The sequence below is a fragment of the Prionailurus viverrinus genome, chromosome A2 (assembly GCF_022837055.1).
Source record: "Prionailurus viverrinus isolate Anna chromosome A2, UM_Priviv_1.0, whole genome shotgun sequence".
NCBI classification, from domain to species: Eukaryota; Metazoa; Chordata; class Mammalia; order Carnivora; family Felidae; genus Prionailurus; species Prionailurus viverrinus.
The window spans coordinates 131,284,917-131,306,152 of record NC_062562.1 but is presented as its reverse complement, the minus strand read 5'-3'; the positions used below and the strand labels follow the sequence as shown (position 1 = coordinate 131,306,152).

The window sequence follows — 21,236 nt, the reverse complement described above, 5'->3', positions numbered from 1 at the left end:
ATTATTCTTTTTTATTTTTACTTCTAATTTTCAAATTTTATTTAAAACCAAGTTATTTAACATATAGTGTAATAATGATTTCAGGAGTAGAATTCATCTATTCACTGCTTACATATAACACCCAGTGCTCATCCCGAGTACCCTCCTTCATGCCCATCACCCATTTAGCCCATCCCCCACCCAACACGCCTCCAGCAACCCTCAGTTTTTCTCTATGTTTAAGAGTCTCTTATGGTTTGCCTCCCTCTGTTTTTATCTTATTTTTCATTCCCTTCCCCTATGTTCATCTGTTTTGTTTCTTAAATTCCACATCTGAGTGAAATCACATGATATTTACCTTTCTCTGGCTGGCTGACTTATTTCGCTTAGCATAATATACTCTGGCTCCATCCATGTTGTTGCAAATGGCAAGATTTCATTCTTTTTGATTGCTGAGTGGTATTCCAATGTGTATATATATATATATATATATATATTCCAATGTATATATATATTCCAATGTATATATATATATTCCAATGTATATATATTTATACATACACACCACATCTTCTTTATCCATTTGTCAGTTGATGGACATTTGGGTTCTTTCCATAATTTGGCTATTGTCAGTAGTGCTGCTATAAACATTGGGGTGCATGTGCCCTTTTGAATCAGCACTCCTGTATCCTTTGCGTAAATACATAGTAGTGCAATTGCTGGCTCATAGGATAGTTCTATTTGTAATTTTTTGAGAAAACTCCATACTGTTTTCCAGAATGACTGCATCAGTTTGCATTCCTACCAGGAGTGCAAAAGTGTTGCCCTTTCTCCTTGCCAACATCTTTTTAAAAAATGTTTATTTATTTATTTTGAGAGAGAGCATGCATGCACAGTGGGGGAGGGGCAGAGAGAGAGAATCCTAAGCAGGTTCCACGCTGTCAGCACAGAGCCCGACTAGGGGCTTGATCCCACGATCCTGGGATCATGACCTGAAACTGAAACCAGGAGTCAGACACTCAACTGACTGAGCTACCCAGGCACCCCTCAGAATTCACTTTTGATTCTGCCAATATATGACCTAATATAGGTATGAACATATGAACCTGCTAACACATTTTAAATCTCATTCTCACCCAGAGTCCTTCTGCTGTTTTGTTGAGCAAGATGTGCCATTCAGCCTTTTTACAGATGACCAGTATGGTAGCCCTAATTTATTTATCTCTAGGAGATTCATTCCTGTGGGATGTAAACAACCCGAGGTGTGGAATGGCAACAAGACACTGAACTAGGAACGCTGCTTTTTTAAGACGTGAGGCAAATTCCTGAGCCCTTCTTGACTTTACTTTCTTCATCCATGGAAGGAGTAGGTTGAACTCGATAAGGTCCAAGGGTCTTTTCGCTCCAGGGCAACATGATTCCAAACACATAACGTTTCCTGAGGAACAGAGCTTGGCAGCCATTTGTGCTGAGCCTTCAGTCTTGTGTTGTGAGATGAGGCAGCCCAGGCAGGGTAGATCTAATGGTTGCTGGAAAGGGACCCATACTGTCTATCATGTGTTTCTTTTTTTATTTTGAAAAAAACTTTGAGTTTTCACTGAATTATATTGGCTCTTAGTCATTATGGTGGTCTAAGTTTAAAAAGTAGTTTGTAAATAGGAAGAAAGTTGGATGAAGTAGTTTATCAAAAATAACTGGAAATATAGAGCAGGCAAGAAGATGATACTTTTTCAGTTTTAGGAAGAAAGATGATGACAGAGGGAAAAACATTAATTATGACTGAATCATGACTCAGTTTTGACTCACGTAAGTTCCAGCTTGTACTTTGGGCAGTTCTGTGGCTAATTTATGGTAAGTTGGTAAAACATGGATGCATGAAAACGAGCAATATAATTTATATAGCTCATCTTCAAGTTCATGAATTTTCTGAGGTCTCATTTTGTTTTCTTTGAGCAGTTATTTAAAAACAATTTACAGCGCACAGATTGTGCATTTACCTTATTCTTATAAGTATAAATTAGTTTTCTTATTGAATAGTGCTAAATGAAAAGCAAATTCAGATAATTCTATTCAATGTTAAGCTAGATCATACTGTCCTACAAAATTATATGTCAGCATGTAGATCTCTGGATGAACACAAGTTAAGAATGTTCGATCTTGGTGGACAGCCTCTCGTTTGCTGTCCTGCCTGCCACTCCCTTGTGGTATATTCAGTAAACTTCTGTCTCCTTTCAGGAGAAACAAAAAGAATGTTCAATCTCAAGTTATCTATCACACTGCTGAAGAGTGGTAGAGGGAAGCCCTTAGGATATGGGATGCTTGAGAAGAGGAGGAGGAGATACTAATTTTATTCCCTAACAGGGCCATGAAAAGAAGTGTTCTCACCTGGAGGCATCAGAGTTAAAATAATGGTACCTGTTTTTGTTCCCCATAGCATCCTGTGCTGTCCTTTGACTTTCCTGCTAAGATCATATGGGAGGGAGAATCCATTCATCCTTCTTTCCTGATGTCGAGGAACAATTTAATGACTGCATTGATATAGAACTTGACCCTCCCCTCCCCACTCTGGCTTCCTGTATTCTGAGAGTTCTTTTTCCATTTTCTCCCTTCCCACTTTGCCTCATTTCTTTTTATTGTTTTTAAAGTTTTTTTTAAATGTTTATGAAAGAGAGAGAGAGAGAGAGAGAGAGAGCGAGAGAGAGTGAGAGCATAAGTAGGGGAGGGGCAGAGAGAGAGGGAGACAGAGAACTCGAAGCAGGTTCCATGCTGTCCATGCAAAGCCCAACATGGAGCTCGAACCCAAGAACTGTGAGCTCATGACCTGAGCCAAAGTTGGACACTCAACCGACTGAGCTACCTAGGCACTCCCTTCTTAGAGGTTTTAAAGCCCTACCCTGATCCTGTTCTGTGAGCTAAGAAACCAAACAGTGGGAGAATTACTCTTTTAAAAAAATTTTATTTTAACATTTATTTATTATTGAGAGACAGAGAGACACAGAGCACGAGCAGGGAAGGGGCAGAGAGAGGGGGAGACACAGAATCTGAAGCAGGCTCCAGGCTCTGAGCTGTCAGCACAGAGCCCGACAATGAGGCTCGAACTCATAAACTGCGAGATCATGACCGGAGCTGAAGTCGGATGCTCAACCGACTGAGCCGACTGAGCCACCCGGGCTCCCTGGAGAATTATTCTAAGGATATACCTGGGAATTAACAAAACAAAATAGATAAAACTCTATTCACATAGCTGGGACTCCAGGAAGCCAGAAGTTCAACATCCAAAGCCTTATGAGAGAAAGAGACTTGCAGGTTACAGACTTCTGGGGCCCAAAGCCCAGGAGGTTTCTGGACTTCATACCTGCTCCAGAACCTGTGCAGCTCGAGTTGGTCTTTATTCATTCTATAGTGATGTAGATCAGCTGCTCTTCACATATCTTTTCTTCCTCATGTCACATGGCTGATGCTCTGAATTTCTAGGTCCAAATACTCAAAGAAGGAATCTCATTGAAAGCCAGTATCTGTTATTCCTCTTTAGACTGAGCATTTTATACCAGCCTCTTAAAGCTACTGGCCAGCCCAAGGATTATTTGCCTGCAGGTCAGGAGCCTATGTGTCGGCCAGTAAGGTGTTGCTTGGGAAGGGGAGATGGTCAGATGACTAGACAGCCTCAGGTCTTCTGCGTGCCTCCCAGCAAAGAATACGGGTGGGACAGTTTCTCATAGGAGTTGTGGGTGAGGTAGGTGGCATGATTCATATGTGGTCATAAATCTTCTTTCCTTTGCTAGATAATCTTTCCTCAGCAATACTGACCTGGTGTCAAACGATGCCTTAACATTGTAGTGCAGTGGTTCTCTCTTGGGAGGGGGTAGAGAATGGGAAAGAGACCCTATCAGAACCCCTGGTGAGGTCTACCAAGGGGGCTGTGTTAGTATGCTAGGGCCGCCATAACAAAATACCATAGACTGGGTGGCCTAAACCACACATGTATTTCCTCACAATTCTGGATGCTAGAAGTCCATGTTTAAGGTGCCAGCAATTTCAGCTTCTGGTGAGGGCTTTCTTGCCGGCTTGCAGACAGCTGCCTTCTTGCTGTGTCCTCACATGACCTATCCTCTGTACCTGCCTAGAGAGAGAAATCTGTGTATTCTTCTTATGAGAACACCAGTCCTATTGGATTAGGACCCCACCCTTGGGACCTCAAGTAACATGCGTTACCTCTTTATAGTCCATGTCTCCAAAAATAGTCATTATGGGGTTGGTCTTATTGGACTCCTACAAAAACATTTTGGGAGGACATATTCAGTCCATAGCAGGGAGACATGGTTATTTTAAGAATCAATCATAGTGCTGTTTGTGATTTGAAAGTTCAACAAAAATTAGAGCATGGGAGTGTGTTTTTTAAGTTCCTCAAAGAGAAACATAATTGAAAAAAAAATCGGGGCGCCTGGGTGGCGCAGTCGGTTAAGCGTCCGACTTCAGCCAGGTCACGATCTCTCGGTCCATGAGTTCGAGCCCCGCGTCAGGCTCTGGGCTGATGGCTCAGAGCCTGGAGCCTGTTTCCAATTCTGTGTCTCCCTCTCTCTCTGCCCCTCCCCCATTCATGCTCTGTCTCTCTGTCCCAAAAATAAATAAACGTTAAAAAAAAAAAATTAAAAAAAAAAAAAGAAAAATCAAACTTTTTTTCATGTCTAAGACAACTAGTGCCATCAAGAAGGTCACAGATGTCTAATCTTGAGAACAACTGTCCCTCATGGTAGCTGGGTCAGTGCCTGGTTTGAAGCTAGTGCAGAAATAATAAATTCTACTCATGAAACCTCCATTGACTTTTGGGGGAAGGTACAGAATTTCAGGATTTTTCCCTTTTTTTTTTTTTTAACACACAAGTGAGAAGCTGTGGTTTTGTAACTGGAAAAGCCATGGCGGAAGGCATCCATGTTAGAATAATGTTGTGAAAGAGACAGAGATCAAATTATCCTCTGAGAATTACATGTGAGACCTGGAATGGGGTAACTGATGGGAGCCTAGGGGAGACACAGTATCTCGACCTTGATCTCGAGGGCATTGCAAAGCCATCATGGTACCTTTGGGATGGTCGTGGTTGGTTAAGTAGAGGAATAGAATGATAGACCGTTGATATCAGTGTAGTAAAGTGGTGTCCCTGGGGACCAGTATGTTAACCGAGGTCACCAGAGGGAAACTGGCAGTTATACTTCCTTTCCTGTCTCTTTGGTAGGACATCACAAATCCTTGGTCCTGCTGAGGCTGGATGTATAATCTTAGAACACTTCTCAGCCCAGTAAGCCACGTGCGGTCACCTAACACAAGAGATCTAACTGTTTCACCGCCCCAGGCCTAAAACAATGCTGCCTTAATTCCTCTCCCCTGCCTTTCCTGAGTTTCTCCTAATAACTGACCCCAGAACTCGCTGTGACTGAGGACTGCACGCATGTTGCCAGAGATCCACATTAGAAATATGTTAGCTCTGGATATGACTAGGTATTTTAGTACCGAGTATAGTCCTAAAGGCCAACCTCCCCTCTTCTCAACTCCAGTTTCTAGAACAAAATTATGCCTTGTTCTTGTTTCTATCCCAGTCCAAGGTGGAATGGTTCCTGTGGTGATAGTTTGTGGGGTGCTCATGGCTCCCCACCACACAGCATCAAGGCCTCTGGTGCCAGTCCATTCCCCTGATTTACCTGCCTTTGTCATCTTGTGTTTCTCAAATTATGTCCAGGGGCCAACTTAGCTATGCTAGATACTCCATCTGCAGTAACAAGTTAATACAAGGTAAAAAGTATGAGAGAAAGAAGCATGGTGGGTGACATATCTAATTTCAGGGTGATACAGTAAAAAATGATTTTTTTAATATATTCTGTAGAAATGACATTTCCCCCAAACTTTTGCAATGTGTTTTCTAGACAACTGGGACTGGACCTGGTGCCTAGGAAGGAGTATTCGATGGTGGATCCAGAGGACATCAGCATTACAGAGCTCTACCGACTGGTAGGTACAGGAAATCTTGGCTCATAACCTCACTGCTGATTTTGTGGTTTCCATGGCACTCTTCGTACTTGATTGATTTTGTAAGAACAGGATGTTCCAAGTTTAATTTGGAGCAAGTAGAGAATTGAGAGCTGAGGTGACCATGCCCCAAGTTAAAAAACCGAGGTACTTTCCCTGTTTGAGAATCACATGATGTGCTCTGCTGAGCTCTCAACATTTAAATACTGGGAAGTAAAACTAAAGAAGTTTTAAGTTCTTTTGCACATCTCTGTAGCTTTCATTAATCTAGTGAAATGCCTACAAGTCATACATATTTATCTGTGTGTTTCACAACAGGGCTGTGACTAATGACATCCCGTTATTGATCCCCAACATGTTACCCCACTCGGTTCTCCCGTTACCACTATGCCCAAGTACCATAGAAAGTGTCTCCTCCATTGTCTCCAACTGCTGGTGTCACCCCCACCCCTCCTAGACCCTAATCCATCTTAAGTGCTAAAGTCTGGTAATAATCCTAAGATATTTGATCATATTGCCCATTATGGAATCACCTGTGACTTGAGTTTTCTTCTAGTTACATGGTAGGTTAAGGTTCACTTATTTACTTGGCATCTAGATTCCCCAAATCTAGTCCAATCTACCTTGTATTTAGCGTTGTATTCTTTTTTTTTCCAGTGTTTATTTATTTATTTTGAGAGAGAGTGAGAGAGAGAGGGCATTTTTTATTCATTTATACATAGAACGTTTGTTCATTTATACATAGAGCATTATTTGCATTTTGAAAATGTTTATTTTGAGAGAGAGAGATAGAGGGGAGGGGCAGAGAGAGAGAGAGAAGCCCAAGCAGACTCTGCACCATCAATGCAGAGCCTGATGTGGGGCTTGAACCCCTGAACCATGAGATCATGACCTGAGCTGAAATCAAGAGTTGGATGCCCAACCGACCGAGCCTCCCTGGCACCCCTAGCCTTTTATTCTTAATACTTACATAAAAAATTAACTAATCTCTTGATATTAACTAGGCCCTTTTAAAACCCCCAATAAAAGAAAAATGTGTTTGGGAAGGGCTTTCAAAGGCCAAAGCTCCATGAATCTTACAGTGATGCTCAAAGGAGTACCTTTTGCAAGATCCTGCCTCTTTTGGATAGCTTCCCAAGCTTACAATATTCTTCATAGGATATTGGGATTTTCTTCACCTGAGATTATCTGTATCTGAAAAATGAGAGGAAAAATCATCAGTAAGCCCATTAGGGCTTATGTCTGATTATAGAAAGCAATTCTTGTACCACTTTTTTTCCTTAGTCGCTCATCTGTTTGGATTATCTACACTTTATTATATCAGTTGGAATTAGTTCTCTTTTTTTGTAGAGAATTTCCTTCACATTGAGCTTCTTGAGAGTGATGTCTCATGTGGCACACCTTTGTGCCAAAGGTGGTACACCTTGACCTTTGCGAGTCAAGAAGCAGGAAGTTTGTGGCATCAGTGCTAAGCAGAATATTGGGTACGTAGCAAAAACACAGTTAAAGGTTAATTGGAGGGAGGCAGCGAAAGAGGAAGGAGACAAAATAAGAGTTTTCCAAGGTAAAATTATCACTAATTCTTAGCTTGTATAACAAATAAAATGAGTTTAATTGATTTGCCTGTCATATCCTTTAATGAGACATCTTTATTTTAGTTGTTTTATTTAACTCATTAAGCATCAAATTTGTCTCTCACTTCTGTTTTTTAATCTCACTCAATTTGAAGTTTCTTCAGAGTGGGCACTGTCTTATACTTCATCTGTTATGCCCAAGATAGTCTTGTACAGTGTTTTGTACTTAATAAGCAATCACTCACACTATTTTTGAGGTTGTTACGGTATTATTAAAAGACCAGTGGGTATAGACCCAAAAAAGTAGATTGGAATTTTTTCTCTTCCCTTTACCAGATCTGTGGTCTTGAGCTGATTGCTTAGTCTCTCTCTCAAAACTTCAATTTCTTCGTCTATTAAGTAAGGAAATAATTCTTACCATATTTGTTATGAAGATTAAATAAGAAATGCATGTAAAATACCTTTCCTTGGCAGTTAGTGTTGCCAGAGCACCCAAGCATTTTGTTGATTTTCATGCTTCGTTCACCTTTATTTCATCCTTATTAGGCAAAGTGGCAAGAATAATTGATACCTTATATGGTAAATGTTAAGACTAGATCTGGCTGTGGCCAATGAAATAAATAATAGAAACTTCGACATAATACAAATTTCTTTCTTTCTCACAATATACAAGCCAACAGGCAGGAAGTTCTGGGCTTGTATGTGCTTTCATGGTGTGAAAAGTGATACAGGCTCTTATTTTTCTGCTATAAAGTACTTGGCTTCCATCATCAAGGATACTTGAATGTATAATATAGCTGCAAGAGCTGTAGCCATTACGTCCACTCTCCAGCAGTAGAAAAGAGGTAGGTTCTGCTCAGTTCAACAACTTGAAGAGAGCTTTGCTGGAAATTCCACACAACATTTGCAGTTCCATTTCACTGGCTAGATCATACTAGTCACATCTCCACATTTAGCTAGGAATATCAAATATTTGATAAGCAACTAATAATGTCTTAGGCAAATACATTTTATTTTTTCTAGTTTGATTCCGTGTGTGTGTGTGTAATTTTATCTTTGTTCCTTTCATTCTGTGTCTTATACGGGATGGCATATTGACTTCTTCTCTTTCAACATTCTAATTGGTTAGTGGTGGTGCCAGGAGTGCTATGTTGATAGGACCCTAGGGTCTTACCTGGACTGGGATGGACCAGCAATGACTGCCACAGGTGGAAGAGACTGCTGCTGATGAGCAGTGACCACCATTCGAGGGTGTTTTTCATTTTTAATACCTCAAAACCTAGCCCAAACTCTTCATTTGTGATTTTACATGAAATTTCTCCCAGTAGTGGTTGTATTTTACTGTTCCTAAAGCAAACAATAGCCCAAGAAAAATGCAAATTATAATAAACTTCAGAAGGACATGTTACTTTCAAGCTTCAGGTTTCTGTTTATATCCTGGTGTAGCAATACTTCACATTTTCCATAGCACTGGTCTTTTCCTGCAGGTAACATATAGTGAGTGACTTCCTTACCAGGAAGAATTTTGCAGGTATCACCACCAAACCCTTTTTGTTGTTGTTGTTGTTGTTGTTGTTGTTGTTGTTTATTGTCTCTTAGGGATCAAGGGCCTTGGCATACAGTAGAGGTTGTTTGTTGTCTTTTAAATGTCTTCTCCATGTTCTATTTGAAACACAAGCGTTTGCACCTTACTAAATCCATACATTATCATTGGGGTGAGGGGGAAAGTCTTGCTTTAGGTTTTTGGTAGCCCATTAGCAGACCTTTCTCACCCGATTATGTTCATCTAAGCGGTTAACACATGCTAAACCTCACAGTGCTAACATATGTCCACTTGGAACTTTTGGTTTTCCGCCAAAGGCCAGATCTCAATACTTCTATAAATAAAGAGAACCGTAGCTAGATTCTCTGGTTATCTGTACATGCAGAGTATCTTTTTACGAACCTTTCTTGGTTTTATAAGATCATGTTAGCTGCTTGCTTTGTGATCCTTAGTGTATAGACCAATGGTTCTCAGAGAGCAGAGGACATTTGTCAATGTCTGGAGACATTTTTGGTTGTCACAAATGGAGATGGCGTGGGATGGGGGTGAGGAGAGGTGCTGGTGGGTAGAGGTCAGAAAAAGCTGCTAAACATCCCACAAAACCCAGGACAGCCCCACAACACAGAAATATCCTGCCTGAATTATCAGTAATGCTGAAGTTGAAAAACCATGGTATAGACCATTCACCCGGTAATTTATACATTCTATGAGGACACAAAATTTGCATACCTTAAATAAATCTTTGGAATGAATCTCTTTCCTAATCAAAAATCTAGTTAAACTGTAAGCACATGTATAGTAACTGATAGGTGCCTTTTAACCATAAATTATTTCTGAGATGGATTTTTGTCTGTTTATTACAACTGCCAAATTATCGCCCTTGATGTGTGAACATGCCTTTTTAATTTTGTTTTTGTAATACTATTTTCACAGAGATATTTTTAGCATTTCTCCATAGTAGTGAGTTTCCAAGAGATAAATAATCATAACCTACTTAAGTCCAAATCTCTTCCAGACCTGGAACAGTGGTGGGTTAAGGGAAGGGGGACTTTAGTGCAATTTGTGAGGACACATGTCACATGTGCATAATCAGGGTGGAAGCAGGCAGGCTTATTACAAGCATGCATGCAAAGATCCAAGGTTGCAAGGCAGTAACTGCACAGAAGATGCAACAATGCATTTTTCAATCAGCTGTGATTTGCATGTCTTAGCATATGATCTCAATCAATAGTTTTCAACCCTCATTGCACATTAGAATCACCCGGGGAGCTTTTAAAACTATCACTCTCTTGGCTCCCCCATCCCCTAGAAATTCTAATTTAATTGTTCTGGGATAGGTCCTATGCATAAGTATTTTTTAAAAGCTCTCTTGGTGATTCTAAAGTGCAGCCAAGGTTGAGAACCACTGATCTAGATATATTGAATTCCTTGCATGAGTAAAGGAGCTTTCCCCCCCTCCCCCCCTGCCAGGGCTTAGTTTTTAGTGAATGTCATGACTGATGCTAGGAACTCTGTGCTATTTGAAGACCAGACAACTCCTCGAGGTCCTTTATTTAAATAAGGTTTTTTTATGCCTGTTTTTCCCACTCTAGTCTTTGGTAGTCATTCATTTGTTCACGGTACTTGGTGCGGTAATACCCTGAACTTTTAAGTATACCAGTAGATAGTTAGCATTTTTCAGAAAATAAAAAGGCTCTTTGTGAGTTAAAGAGATGTAGTTATGTGAATGTATGATGCTTCTTTTGCTCTGTTGAAAAAGAATTTTGAAAGAGCAATATAGAGCAGCCTTCTCAGAAAACAATGCTTATGCCTTTTTTTTTTTTTTTTTACTGATAGAATATTTCTCTGCAGGAAGCTTTTTCTAGCAATTATGACTAACACATAACACAATGCTGAGGTGCACTTTACAAGAAAGTGTACTTAACTTCACTTTCACAGAGAGACGTCCATTGTACCTGTTGAGTATACAGTGATTACAGATGCATTTGGTTAATTGGGTTTTTAAACTGTTTACTTTTTGAGTAGTTCAAATTAAAGATAAAAGCATGAAAAAATCATGGTAATTTCATTGTTACATTTACAACTGTAAGTTTAGATGGCATATTTTTCCTTTCAAATGTTGGTCAGTCAGCACTTGTTGAACTAAGAAACATAAAAGGATAACTAATGTACAGAATTATGTACCTTAACCATAAGCAAAGGATATTACCTCATTACTATGGAGTTAATTCCTGAGCTATTTTTTTTTTTTAATTGTCAGGTCAACCAAAAGAGGTGGTCATTAGTAAGTCTTTGTTAGGAAAGCAAAAGTCCTCCACATTCTTAGCACCTGTTCTGTGAATACACAAGTGTTTGTGTATGTTTTCCCCATGCTCTTACCCTGAATCAGTTCTCCTCAAAGGTGGTCCATGAACTAGCTGGACCATGAACTGTTTGTAGTTGGTCCAAGTACAAAAATGGTGAGTAAAGGTTTAGAAACAAAAAATATCTGTTTATAGTAGATTGAGGGGAGAACAAGCTGGTTTTTTTCTCTACATAGTCTGAGAAGCACTGTCCGAGATGGTTCTTCGGCCCGGCTCATTCTTTGGCTCTTGGCCAAAATATCACTGTCTCAAGACGCCTCCTCTGACTGCCCAGATGCAAAGGCAGATTGCTTCCTTATAGATGTTCATGATAATCTGGTTCTTCCCTTCCATTCGTCACAGTGTATTTTTCCATCTGTATGTGGGATGATTTTGCTGATGTCTGTTCCCTCTGGTAGATAAGATCTGTGAAGGTAGGGGCTATTTCTGGTTTTCCTCATCAGTGTGTTCCCAGTGCTTGGCACATAATAGACATTTAACAAGTATGTGTTGCCTGAATGATCACCCGCATGTTCTCTTCACCCTGAAACCACGGGTGAATCCTTTCCTCCTTTATTTTGTATTATTTTCCACTTCTGATTCTGCCTCCCAAGTGTAGCCCATGTAGCCATATTGAGGGCAGAAATGAGATGGATATGGATGCTGCTCTTCCCCCTAGACATCTCCCTGACTTTCCCAGTCTGCCTCCATATAGCTCCACTGCAAGTTAGAAATATCTTCTTGCTCTAGTGATTGAATATCACTTGCCACAACATGTCTCAGAAAACTACCACAATTTTGCAATTGAGTATACATAAAAGGACTTTGAACTATGACAGATGTGAAGTGACAGCTGCATTGTTCAACTGCCATCAGTGAAATGACCAGACAGATTTAGTCTGGTTTTCAAAAAGAATTTGTTAATGTTTATTTATTTTTGAGGAGGGTGGGTCAGAGAGAGAGAGGGAAACACAGAATCTGGAGCAGGCTCCAGGCTCTGAGCTGTCAGCACAGAACCTGATGCGGGGCTCGAACTCACAGACTGCAAGATCATGACCTGAGCCAAGGTCAGACACTTAACTGACTGAGCCACCCAGGCACTTCTAGTCTGCCGTTTTAAAGATGACTAGTAATTTGTTCTCACCTTGGAAGCTGATAAGGGAACAGTAGAATCTTTTGAGCTTCTTACTTCATAGATCTACTCAATAAGTTGGTATCTTTTTTTTTTCTTTTTTTTTGGTAAAGCTTATTTATTTTGAGAGAGCAAGAAAGTGCAAGTGGGGGAGGGGCAGACAGGGGAGAGGGAGAGAGAGAGAGACAGAGAGACAGAGAGACAGAGAGAGAGAGAGAGAGAGAGAGAGAGAGAGAGAGAATCCCAAGTAGGCTCCACAATGTCAGCCCAAAACCCATTGTGGGGCTTGAACCCACAATCCATGAGATCATGACCTGAGCCAAAGTCGGAGTCTTAACTAACTGAGCCACCTAGGTGCCCCAAGTTGGTATCCTTTTAACATTAATGATTAAAAACCAAATTATTAAAGCAAGATTCCTTAATGGTCTGGAAACTTCATGGTTTCTTATTTTAGGAGTTGGAAGAAAATTTGGAATGTAACATCCAAATAGATGCCAAACCCACAGGAAAAAGAAAATGATGGCACAGGACAACTTAATCATACTGTAGCTATCTGGTTTTTGGGTCACATTGTTTTCTTCAGTCCATGCTTATCATGTTCTTGTTGTTGGGGGTGTCCTTCAGATGGAGCACCGACATCGGAAGAAAGATACTCCAGTACAGGCCAGCAATCACCACCTCTTTGTGCAAATGAAGAGCCTCATGTGTTCTAACCTGGGAGAGGAGCTTGAGGTCATCTTCTCTCTGTTTGACAGTAAAGAGAATCGGCCAATCAGGTAACGGCACATGAAAACCTGCCTTGAATGTTTTAATGTTGGAATGGTGAGTATTTGTAATTGGCAAGCTTTGGGATATATGACGTTGCATACTTTAACTCTGTCAGCCACAATTTTCTCATTTGTAGAACTGTGTGAATTTCTAAGCTTGCCTACCCTCTGGAGGTTCCCATGAAAGTTAGATGTGTGATGCCTATAGAAGTTCTTTGAAAAACTCAAAAAGGCTCTAGAACCGTGATAATTATTACTAAATGAAAGTATGGCATTGATATCAGGTCTGTTATTTGAGTTACTTGGTACTGATAATGCGAGGAACACGTAATCTTAACTATGTTTTATTATCAGGCTCAACGAGTTTTATTTTTGAAAATTTCACTAAACCATTACATTATTCTTATCCTATCTGTATCGGGTAATATTGAGAAAGACGTAAATACTTGGAAGCCTTCCCATTAGAGTTTTAGAGCTGTGAAATAGTAAACAGTTTCACATACTTTTTTTTTTCTTTCTAAGTTCTCAGAGTCTTTTCTGAGGGCAAGTTTTCAATATATAGGAGAAACCTATAGTGAATATTTTGGTTGTCTTTCAAAGGCCTCAACCCTTGTTGAGACTTTTTTTGTGTTTTGAAATCTTTTAGATTTGTTTAAAAGCTAAACACAATGCACCCCATCTTTTACCTTAAAAATTTTAATTTATAATTTAAATCGTATCACACAAATCATACATAATGACCCAACTTTACCATATTTTTTAAAAATTATGCTTAATAAATGCTGACAGTTTTAAGTAACTCTGAGCCACATATATTGTTTTATAAACACACAGTAATTCTGGAGTATTTTTTCCTGGTAAAAAAATATTTTTTTCCTAAGCAATATGTGTGAAGTTTACTTTTAATGCATTTTTAGCCATAAAATCTTTGGTGAATTATTTTATATGTTAATCATTACTTACTAGTAAGAGGACTTTTCTGGACAGAGAACTATATCCATACAATTTAAAGATAGCATTTTGGGGTAGAAAGGACAGAGTTTATGAGATGTGTAAATAACTGTGATAATAGTTTCAAAATCTGCTTTACATACTTTTGGAGGAAATGAATCAGTGAGTTAGAAAACTTTTCCCCCTTCACAAACCAGCAGTACTAAAAAGGGAAGAAAAAAAGTCTTGAAAAACAGATCCAAGTTACAGCTTAGCACTTGCTTTAGAAATAGGGAAGATTATTTAGAGATAATACTTGCTAACATATTGAGGTCTGTCTTAGCTTGGTTTTTCCAGGTAGTTTAACAAGTTCCTCATAACATTGTATAATATGTTGTCTCTAAAATAGTTAACAAACAGTGAGAATGTAAAAGGGAGGCATGAGGTCACTCTTTTGCTCAGGCTTATTAGGCTAAGGTTTTGAGGACTACAAATTCCCCTTGGCCACTGATGTTCACATTGCATTACTATAGGAAGTGCATTAATTTAATTTAAGATTAATATTGGCTGGTCTCGTGGTTTTGTCGGGAATCGACAGAATTCCCCTTGTTTTGTTCCTGTTTACTTGGTGAAAGTAGGAAAATAACCTGGGTACAGAAGCCTCAGAATATGTTTTTGCAGTCCCCAAGTTCAGACCAGGAGCTGGACCTTTTTCTTAGTCTGTGACGTGTGCCGGCCTCCCCCTTCTCCCTCTGCCCATTCTTCCTCTTCCCCTCCCCTTTCTTCTGTCACACGCACGCCTCTAATAAACCACCTGAGAGGTAATGACCCTAGAAGAAATCAAGCCTAAATCCTTCTTCATTGCTTCTACTTACTGAGTTTGGCTGTTGGCTCTCACCTCCCAAACTCATAATCACCGTAAAGATGATCTGCAAAGAAATGAGTAAGAATGAAAATATGTGCTTAGTAGGTGTTAAAACAGTCTCACATTTATTTGCTTGGCTTTCCGAGGCCTTGGGCAGCGTAGTGATTGTTCTTTTAAGGAGCTTCTAAAACCTTGCTGTGAGTGGCTTCGGTTCCATTGATGGCACAGGGCAATATCACCATTAACTCTTGAAGAGGCCTTAGGGTGCACAGATCTGAAGACTGGACGTGATTGTGGTCTTCCCAGTTGACTGCTGCTTCCCTGACGTCTTCACTCACCTCTGTCTTTTCCTTCATCTTGAAACCGGTGACAGGTCTGGCTTCCTTCATTGCTCCCAGCATAGCTAATGAGTGTAAAGTATTCACATCTTCTCAGGAAAGGGTATCAGAAAGGTAAGATATGACTGTGAGACTTTCTTGTGTTTCTTCTTAGGCCCAACAATGGATGCAGTATGGGATGTATGGTATTTTAAAATCAACATGCATGTCTTGTAAAGCTTCCTTTTTTTTTTTTTTTTAATAAAATTTCAGACGTGAAACAGTAGAATAGTATCGTACACGTGTACCTGCCTTCAGCTTCAACAGTGATCATCTCAGGCTGGGTCTTGTTTTAACCACACCTCTTTCTGGTCCTCTTCTTTGCCCCCAGATTACTTGGAGGCAATTCCTCGACATCCTTTTATTTTTGTATGTAAATATTTGGGGGTATAGCCCTAAAAAGCAGAACTCTAAAGAAATTACTAAGAAATGAATATTCCCTTATCATCAGATATCCATATCCAGGCAGTATTCAGTATTCCCATATTGACTCATAAATATAGTTTTACAAATTCCAAATAAGGAGGTTGTAACTTATAAGATCCATATAAAATCCATATATCGTAGCTGGTTGTTAAGTTTCACAAGTCTCATTTCACCTTTTTTTTTCCCCCCCTCTCTCTTTCCCTCTTAGATTTTTTTGTATTTCTCTTTTGAGGAAACTAGGTCATTTGATTTTTATTTTTCCTTTTCTGAATTCAAAGTCCAGCCCAAGTAATGAAAGCCCATAGACAAAAGATGGTATGTTTAAGTGAATGCTCTTGTTGTTAAAGAAGATCATTAGTGCTCTAATTTACAAAAAATAAAACACATTTTAAGTGTAATCTGACAGCATCATCCTGACTATTAATCATAGGAAGTTACCTTGTCCCGGTGTAACTAGAGTGACTGACATGTGCAAAGCCTGGAGAGGAGTGATGATGAGAGGTAGATGTTTATTTCTGCCACAAGGCAGACAACTGGTTAGGACTTTTTTTTTTCTTTTTTTGTTTTAACTTTCCTCCTCCAAGAAGCAAACAGCCAGCATTTATTGAACACTATCCATTTTCCAGACTTCTTTCTAAATGCTTTAAAAATATTACCAGCACTGATCTTATAGGGAGTGAACCAAGGCACAGACAGGGTAGGTAACTGGTCTAAGCTTATAGACCCGGCAGGAGGCAAAACTGAGCTACAAGCTGGCAGTCTGTCCCACTCTACCCTGTGGGCCTCAGTCCTCAAGGGCTTCAGTATTTACCTGAAAGTTTCCATAGTTGAGCAGGATTTTACTGGCCAGAGTTAGAACTCCAGAGACTGATAGTATTAATAATAGGTTGTTATAAATTACTGATAATGATAATACTAGATCTAGGCAGAGGGCCTCACAAATACTCTGTGCTCCAGAAATTGGTTTTCTGAATTGAGTCCTCAAAATACTTGAAGAAAAGCGAAGTAGCATTGGCTCACTCCGTATGCCAGTGATAAAAGTCATAGCGGTACTTGGAGATGTCAAATGCAAAAGGAGACAACGTGTGAAAATGGTCCCCTTCTGGTTCACTCAGTGGAACAATGGCACACATGGTATCTCCTCAAAACCGAAGGGTACCTTTTCCAAAAACAATCTTAAATTGTCACTGAAATTGGGCCATACTTAGGAAGCCGGTTAATTTTACCTGAAGGGACCCCAGAATATTAGGCGTCTGATGCGTGTGGCATCCAACTCTTGCTGTAAGCATCCGTAAAGATTTTGTCTACTTCTGACACCATCTTGCTAACGTACACCGACCCTGTACTTCTTTTCCAGTTTCCCTTCCTCGTTTGTCTGTGTGACAGCACCGACCCAGAGAAGCCTGCAGATAAAGCTGCATTGGACTATCAGCAAATAGAACACACTTTTATTTAGTTGAGTTTTGTACAGCCTTGACATGATATAGCACTGTAAAACATAATTAGTAAAAAAAAAAAAAAAAGTTTGAAAAATCTAGTTTTATATGAGTAAAATGCTTTTGGGGTGAATCTATCTGGTTGAAAGTTTGTCATTTCCCCAGTCCACGGGGGGATAGCTGGAAAAGTCAGGGAGTCATTTCCCTAGATATTATCTGTAACTTTATTTTATTTTCTTCTTCTCTATTTATTTAACAAAACACTCATATAATGCTTATGATGTGCCAGGCACTGTTCTAAGCTCTTTTAAAAATATCTGTTTATCCCTTGTAACAACTCTCTAAGGTAGGGACTTTTAATATCCCCATTTTTTTATGGATGGGGAAAGTGAGGCCCCGGGGTAATAAGTAACTTGTGCGAGGCGACACAGCTGGTATTTTAACTTGTAGCCTCATCAGGTATCAGTACTCTTAACCGCTATTGTCATCTTCTTCAGTATTTATCATATTCTCTTTTCTTTTTCAACCAAGGTTTACTCACCAGTGTGTAGTAAGGGGTGTGTTCAGGGTTTGGTTCTTTTTTTAAGAACCTGGAATGGGAGAGACTTGAGCTCCATTGACAGGAAGGATCCCCTAACAAAGGAGAGGTTACACTCAGGGGAGAGGGGAAGTAATTGCTGGATCAGTGTCCCTTTGGAGGCATCAGGAGACTGGTTTGAGACTGCAGGTGGGGAGATGATCCATGGGGCAGTGACAGGGAGAAAGGAAAGGGTATGGGTGTGCATAAACTGAACTGCAGGATTGGGAATATCAGGATATACATATATATACACACATAAATATATTTATATATAAATACAAATATACATATATAAATTCACATGTATATATATGTATATGTATATATAAAGAAATCAAACCACTTAACATTATATGCTGCAAATGTGTCTCCTCTGGCTGGCATTTGAAATTGGGTGTTGAACAGTTTAGTGACAGAAATACTCCTAGCGTTTATGTTTTCCGTAGGCTGTACAGCGATGCATATGTGTATTCATTCATACCTTCCCTGTATGGACATGTGTCACTTAATCTATAACAGACTATAAATTACATGGGCCAATGAATATGACATAGCTCACTGGCTGACTACTTCCCTTTGTAACTTTCATTACTTTGTTTACTGATGTACTGTAAGGCTTCATTAATTAAAGCTGTAAATTTGTTTCAGGACTAATCTATTACTGTGTTTCATTCTCATCAGAGAATATATTTAATAGGGTCTCAGTGCCACACATGGGTACTTAGCTTAGTACAAGACTGGTCATGCATGCACACTGCTGGCATGGGCTTTTACTTGAGAAAATAGCGGCAGAGTAGTACTTCTGGAAAGTCTTACTCTGATGACTAAATTCCAAGTCTTCTCATAGTAATGAAATTAAGATAAAATTTACTTTCTGTTGGTACCTTGTTCACATTCTTTCCTGAAGTTCTGTATTTTTCCTACAATCATACATCTAAACTCTCCATTTTCCTTGAAATGCTTCACTCCATGTAAAATTTATACTGCCCACAGTCACCTTCTTTTTTAGTATATCATTCTAATTCTGTCACTTAAGAAAAAGGTAAGTAGTGAATATTATTGGTGAGGCACAGGTTTCTTACATGGATTCATATAGGACTATGAAACAGATCTGAATTTATGTTCATCCTCAAGACACATATCTTCCTGTATAGTGGTGAAGGCACCACTATATGGTATGTAAGTGGCTCAGTTCTGGTGTCAGAGGGTCTGGGTCCAAATCCTGGGTTTTTAATTCCATAGCTGCATCAACCTGGGTAAGTTAGTTTATGTCTCTTATGGTTGTTAACTGTCTGCTAAATGAAGATGATAATAGCACTTTCCTCTTGGGACTATTTGAGGATTAAATGAGATAATAGATATACTTCTTAGCATAATGCTTGGCACTTGTAATTGGTCAGTAAATATTGGCTATAAAGATTATGATTTTCAAAAACCCAAATAAGAAATACAGTTTAACATAACCAGAAATGATACATGGTGTTTGGTCTTGAATTCTTGACATTTTACAAAGAATTCTTGTTCATTTTTTTTAGGTACATACTGTTATGGTTAGGTAAGATTCAGAGAGACTTAATAGTAAACAGGTAGAATGGCATCAGGGATGTGATTTGCTTTAAAATACTTCACATGGGGTGGGGGGGTGGGGGGGCATGAAAAATAAAGAAAGAATAAAGGGATGGGTGGAATTAGTGTGATGAAATTTAGTGGTTGTGGATTCCCTGTGGTAGGTATATGGGTTCGTGGTTTAACTTTTAGCAGTATAGTGTGTATTGTTAATAAATCATCTGCTTCAGATGTTTTATGCCTGTAGGCAAAAAAGCAATGAGAGCAAGCATGTTTTACAGTCTCTTTGAAGAAGACTGGTTTATTAGTCTGGTCTAGTCGCTAGTTGTGTGAATAGTCTGGATTCCATTCTGCCTAGAATAATATTCCTACGTTTACATAAACTGAAAATAATATTCTTCATAATATATTTGACAAAACTTAGGAGGAAATGTTTTCCTGCAGTCTAAGACATTCAGTATTCTATAACATGTGTATCATAATATTACCTTTAAAGTATAACCTTTGACTTATATATAAAGCAAAATAGCAGCTTTTAGAAGATTAATAAGGATTCTGGGAGAGGAAGTACCTTATATGCTCAAGGAAAGTCCTGTGTCTTCGTTAGGATCAGCTTCTCAGAAACTCGGAATTAGTACTGGTTTGCCCTCTCAAAGGTGAGGAAATGGAACAGTTCTGTGAAACCTTCTGTGAATGGCATGTTCCTTCTAACCGTTTACCTGTTCATTCATTCACTCGTTACACAAGTACGTGGGAGGAACTGTTGTGCGTCAGCAGTATGGGATGATTCAAAGGAGCAAGTGGCAGAAGGGATTCAGGATGCAAGTGAAGGACTCTACTTTGAGAGGAAGGGCACTCCTTCTGACGTGGAAGGAAGAGAGGTGAGGGCAGAAAATGGACAGAAGATGTTGAGATGGAAAGGAGCGACTGGGTTTGTGGCCTTGACCTTTTATAGTTAACGTTGGAAAATAATGTCCGCTATCATTGGGGAGCAAAAGAGAGGATGAAAGGAAATTGGGGGCTGAAAGTGAGTTACAGGAACAAGGTAGGTGGACTCTGAGCAGAAGTGTGATAGGAAACGAGATGGAGAGGAGTAATTGAATTGTTGAGTGTGGTGAGTCCCCTCCAAAGAGAGACGTCTGAAAGGGGTAGTGCATGCTTGCTCCCAGGTTACCCAGCTTTTGCCAGAGGTGTTCAGGAAGTAGGGATCAGAAGCAGGTGATGGGAGTTGGCGACTGAAACCTCAGAGTTGGAAAAGAATGAGCAGATTGGGAATCTAGCATAATGATGAGGAAAATAAAAAAAAATTAAAACTGTAGCTTCCGATAGGTCTCTTCAGAGGCAGATGTGATCTAATACTAGCCGTTTCATTTTTTTAAAGGAAATTAAAGAAGTGGAGTTTTGTTTTGTTTTGTTTTGTTTTGTTTTGTTTTGTTTTGTTTTGTTTTGTTTTGTTTTGAAAAATTCAGTTACTGGGAAAATTTTTCAAGAGCTTCCAGAAGGCAGCTGTCAAAGAGCATAGTTATTCAGCCCAGACTAGGAAAAATGCTAATATTTTTGTGTATGTATTGTAGTACATAACACAGTTAGAAGAGCAGATGAGATTTTTTTAATTCTCTGAGCACTGTGCTAGAATTTCTCATTTCATACATCATTTACAACTTATTATAGTGTGATCACATAAGTTCAGCATTTATATTT

General features: G+C 39.3%; 1 protein-coding gene across 2 annotated transcripts in view; it reads left to right on the top strand.

Annotated features, from left to right (window-relative positions):
• DOCK4 (dedicator of cytokinesis 4) overlaps nt 1-21,236 on the top strand; it is a 432,507-nt gene that overhangs the window by 199,391 nt on the left and 211,880 nt on the right. For both annotated transcript variants that reach the window (XM_047849499.1, XM_047849498.1), the window contains exons 7-8: nt 5,895-5,979; nt 13,213-13,364. In XM_047849499.1, coding sequence (XP_047705455.1) covers nt 5,895-5,979; nt 13,213-13,364 — 237 coding nt within the window. The remainder of the gene's footprint in view (nt 1-5,894; nt 5,980-13,212; nt 13,365-21,236) is intronic.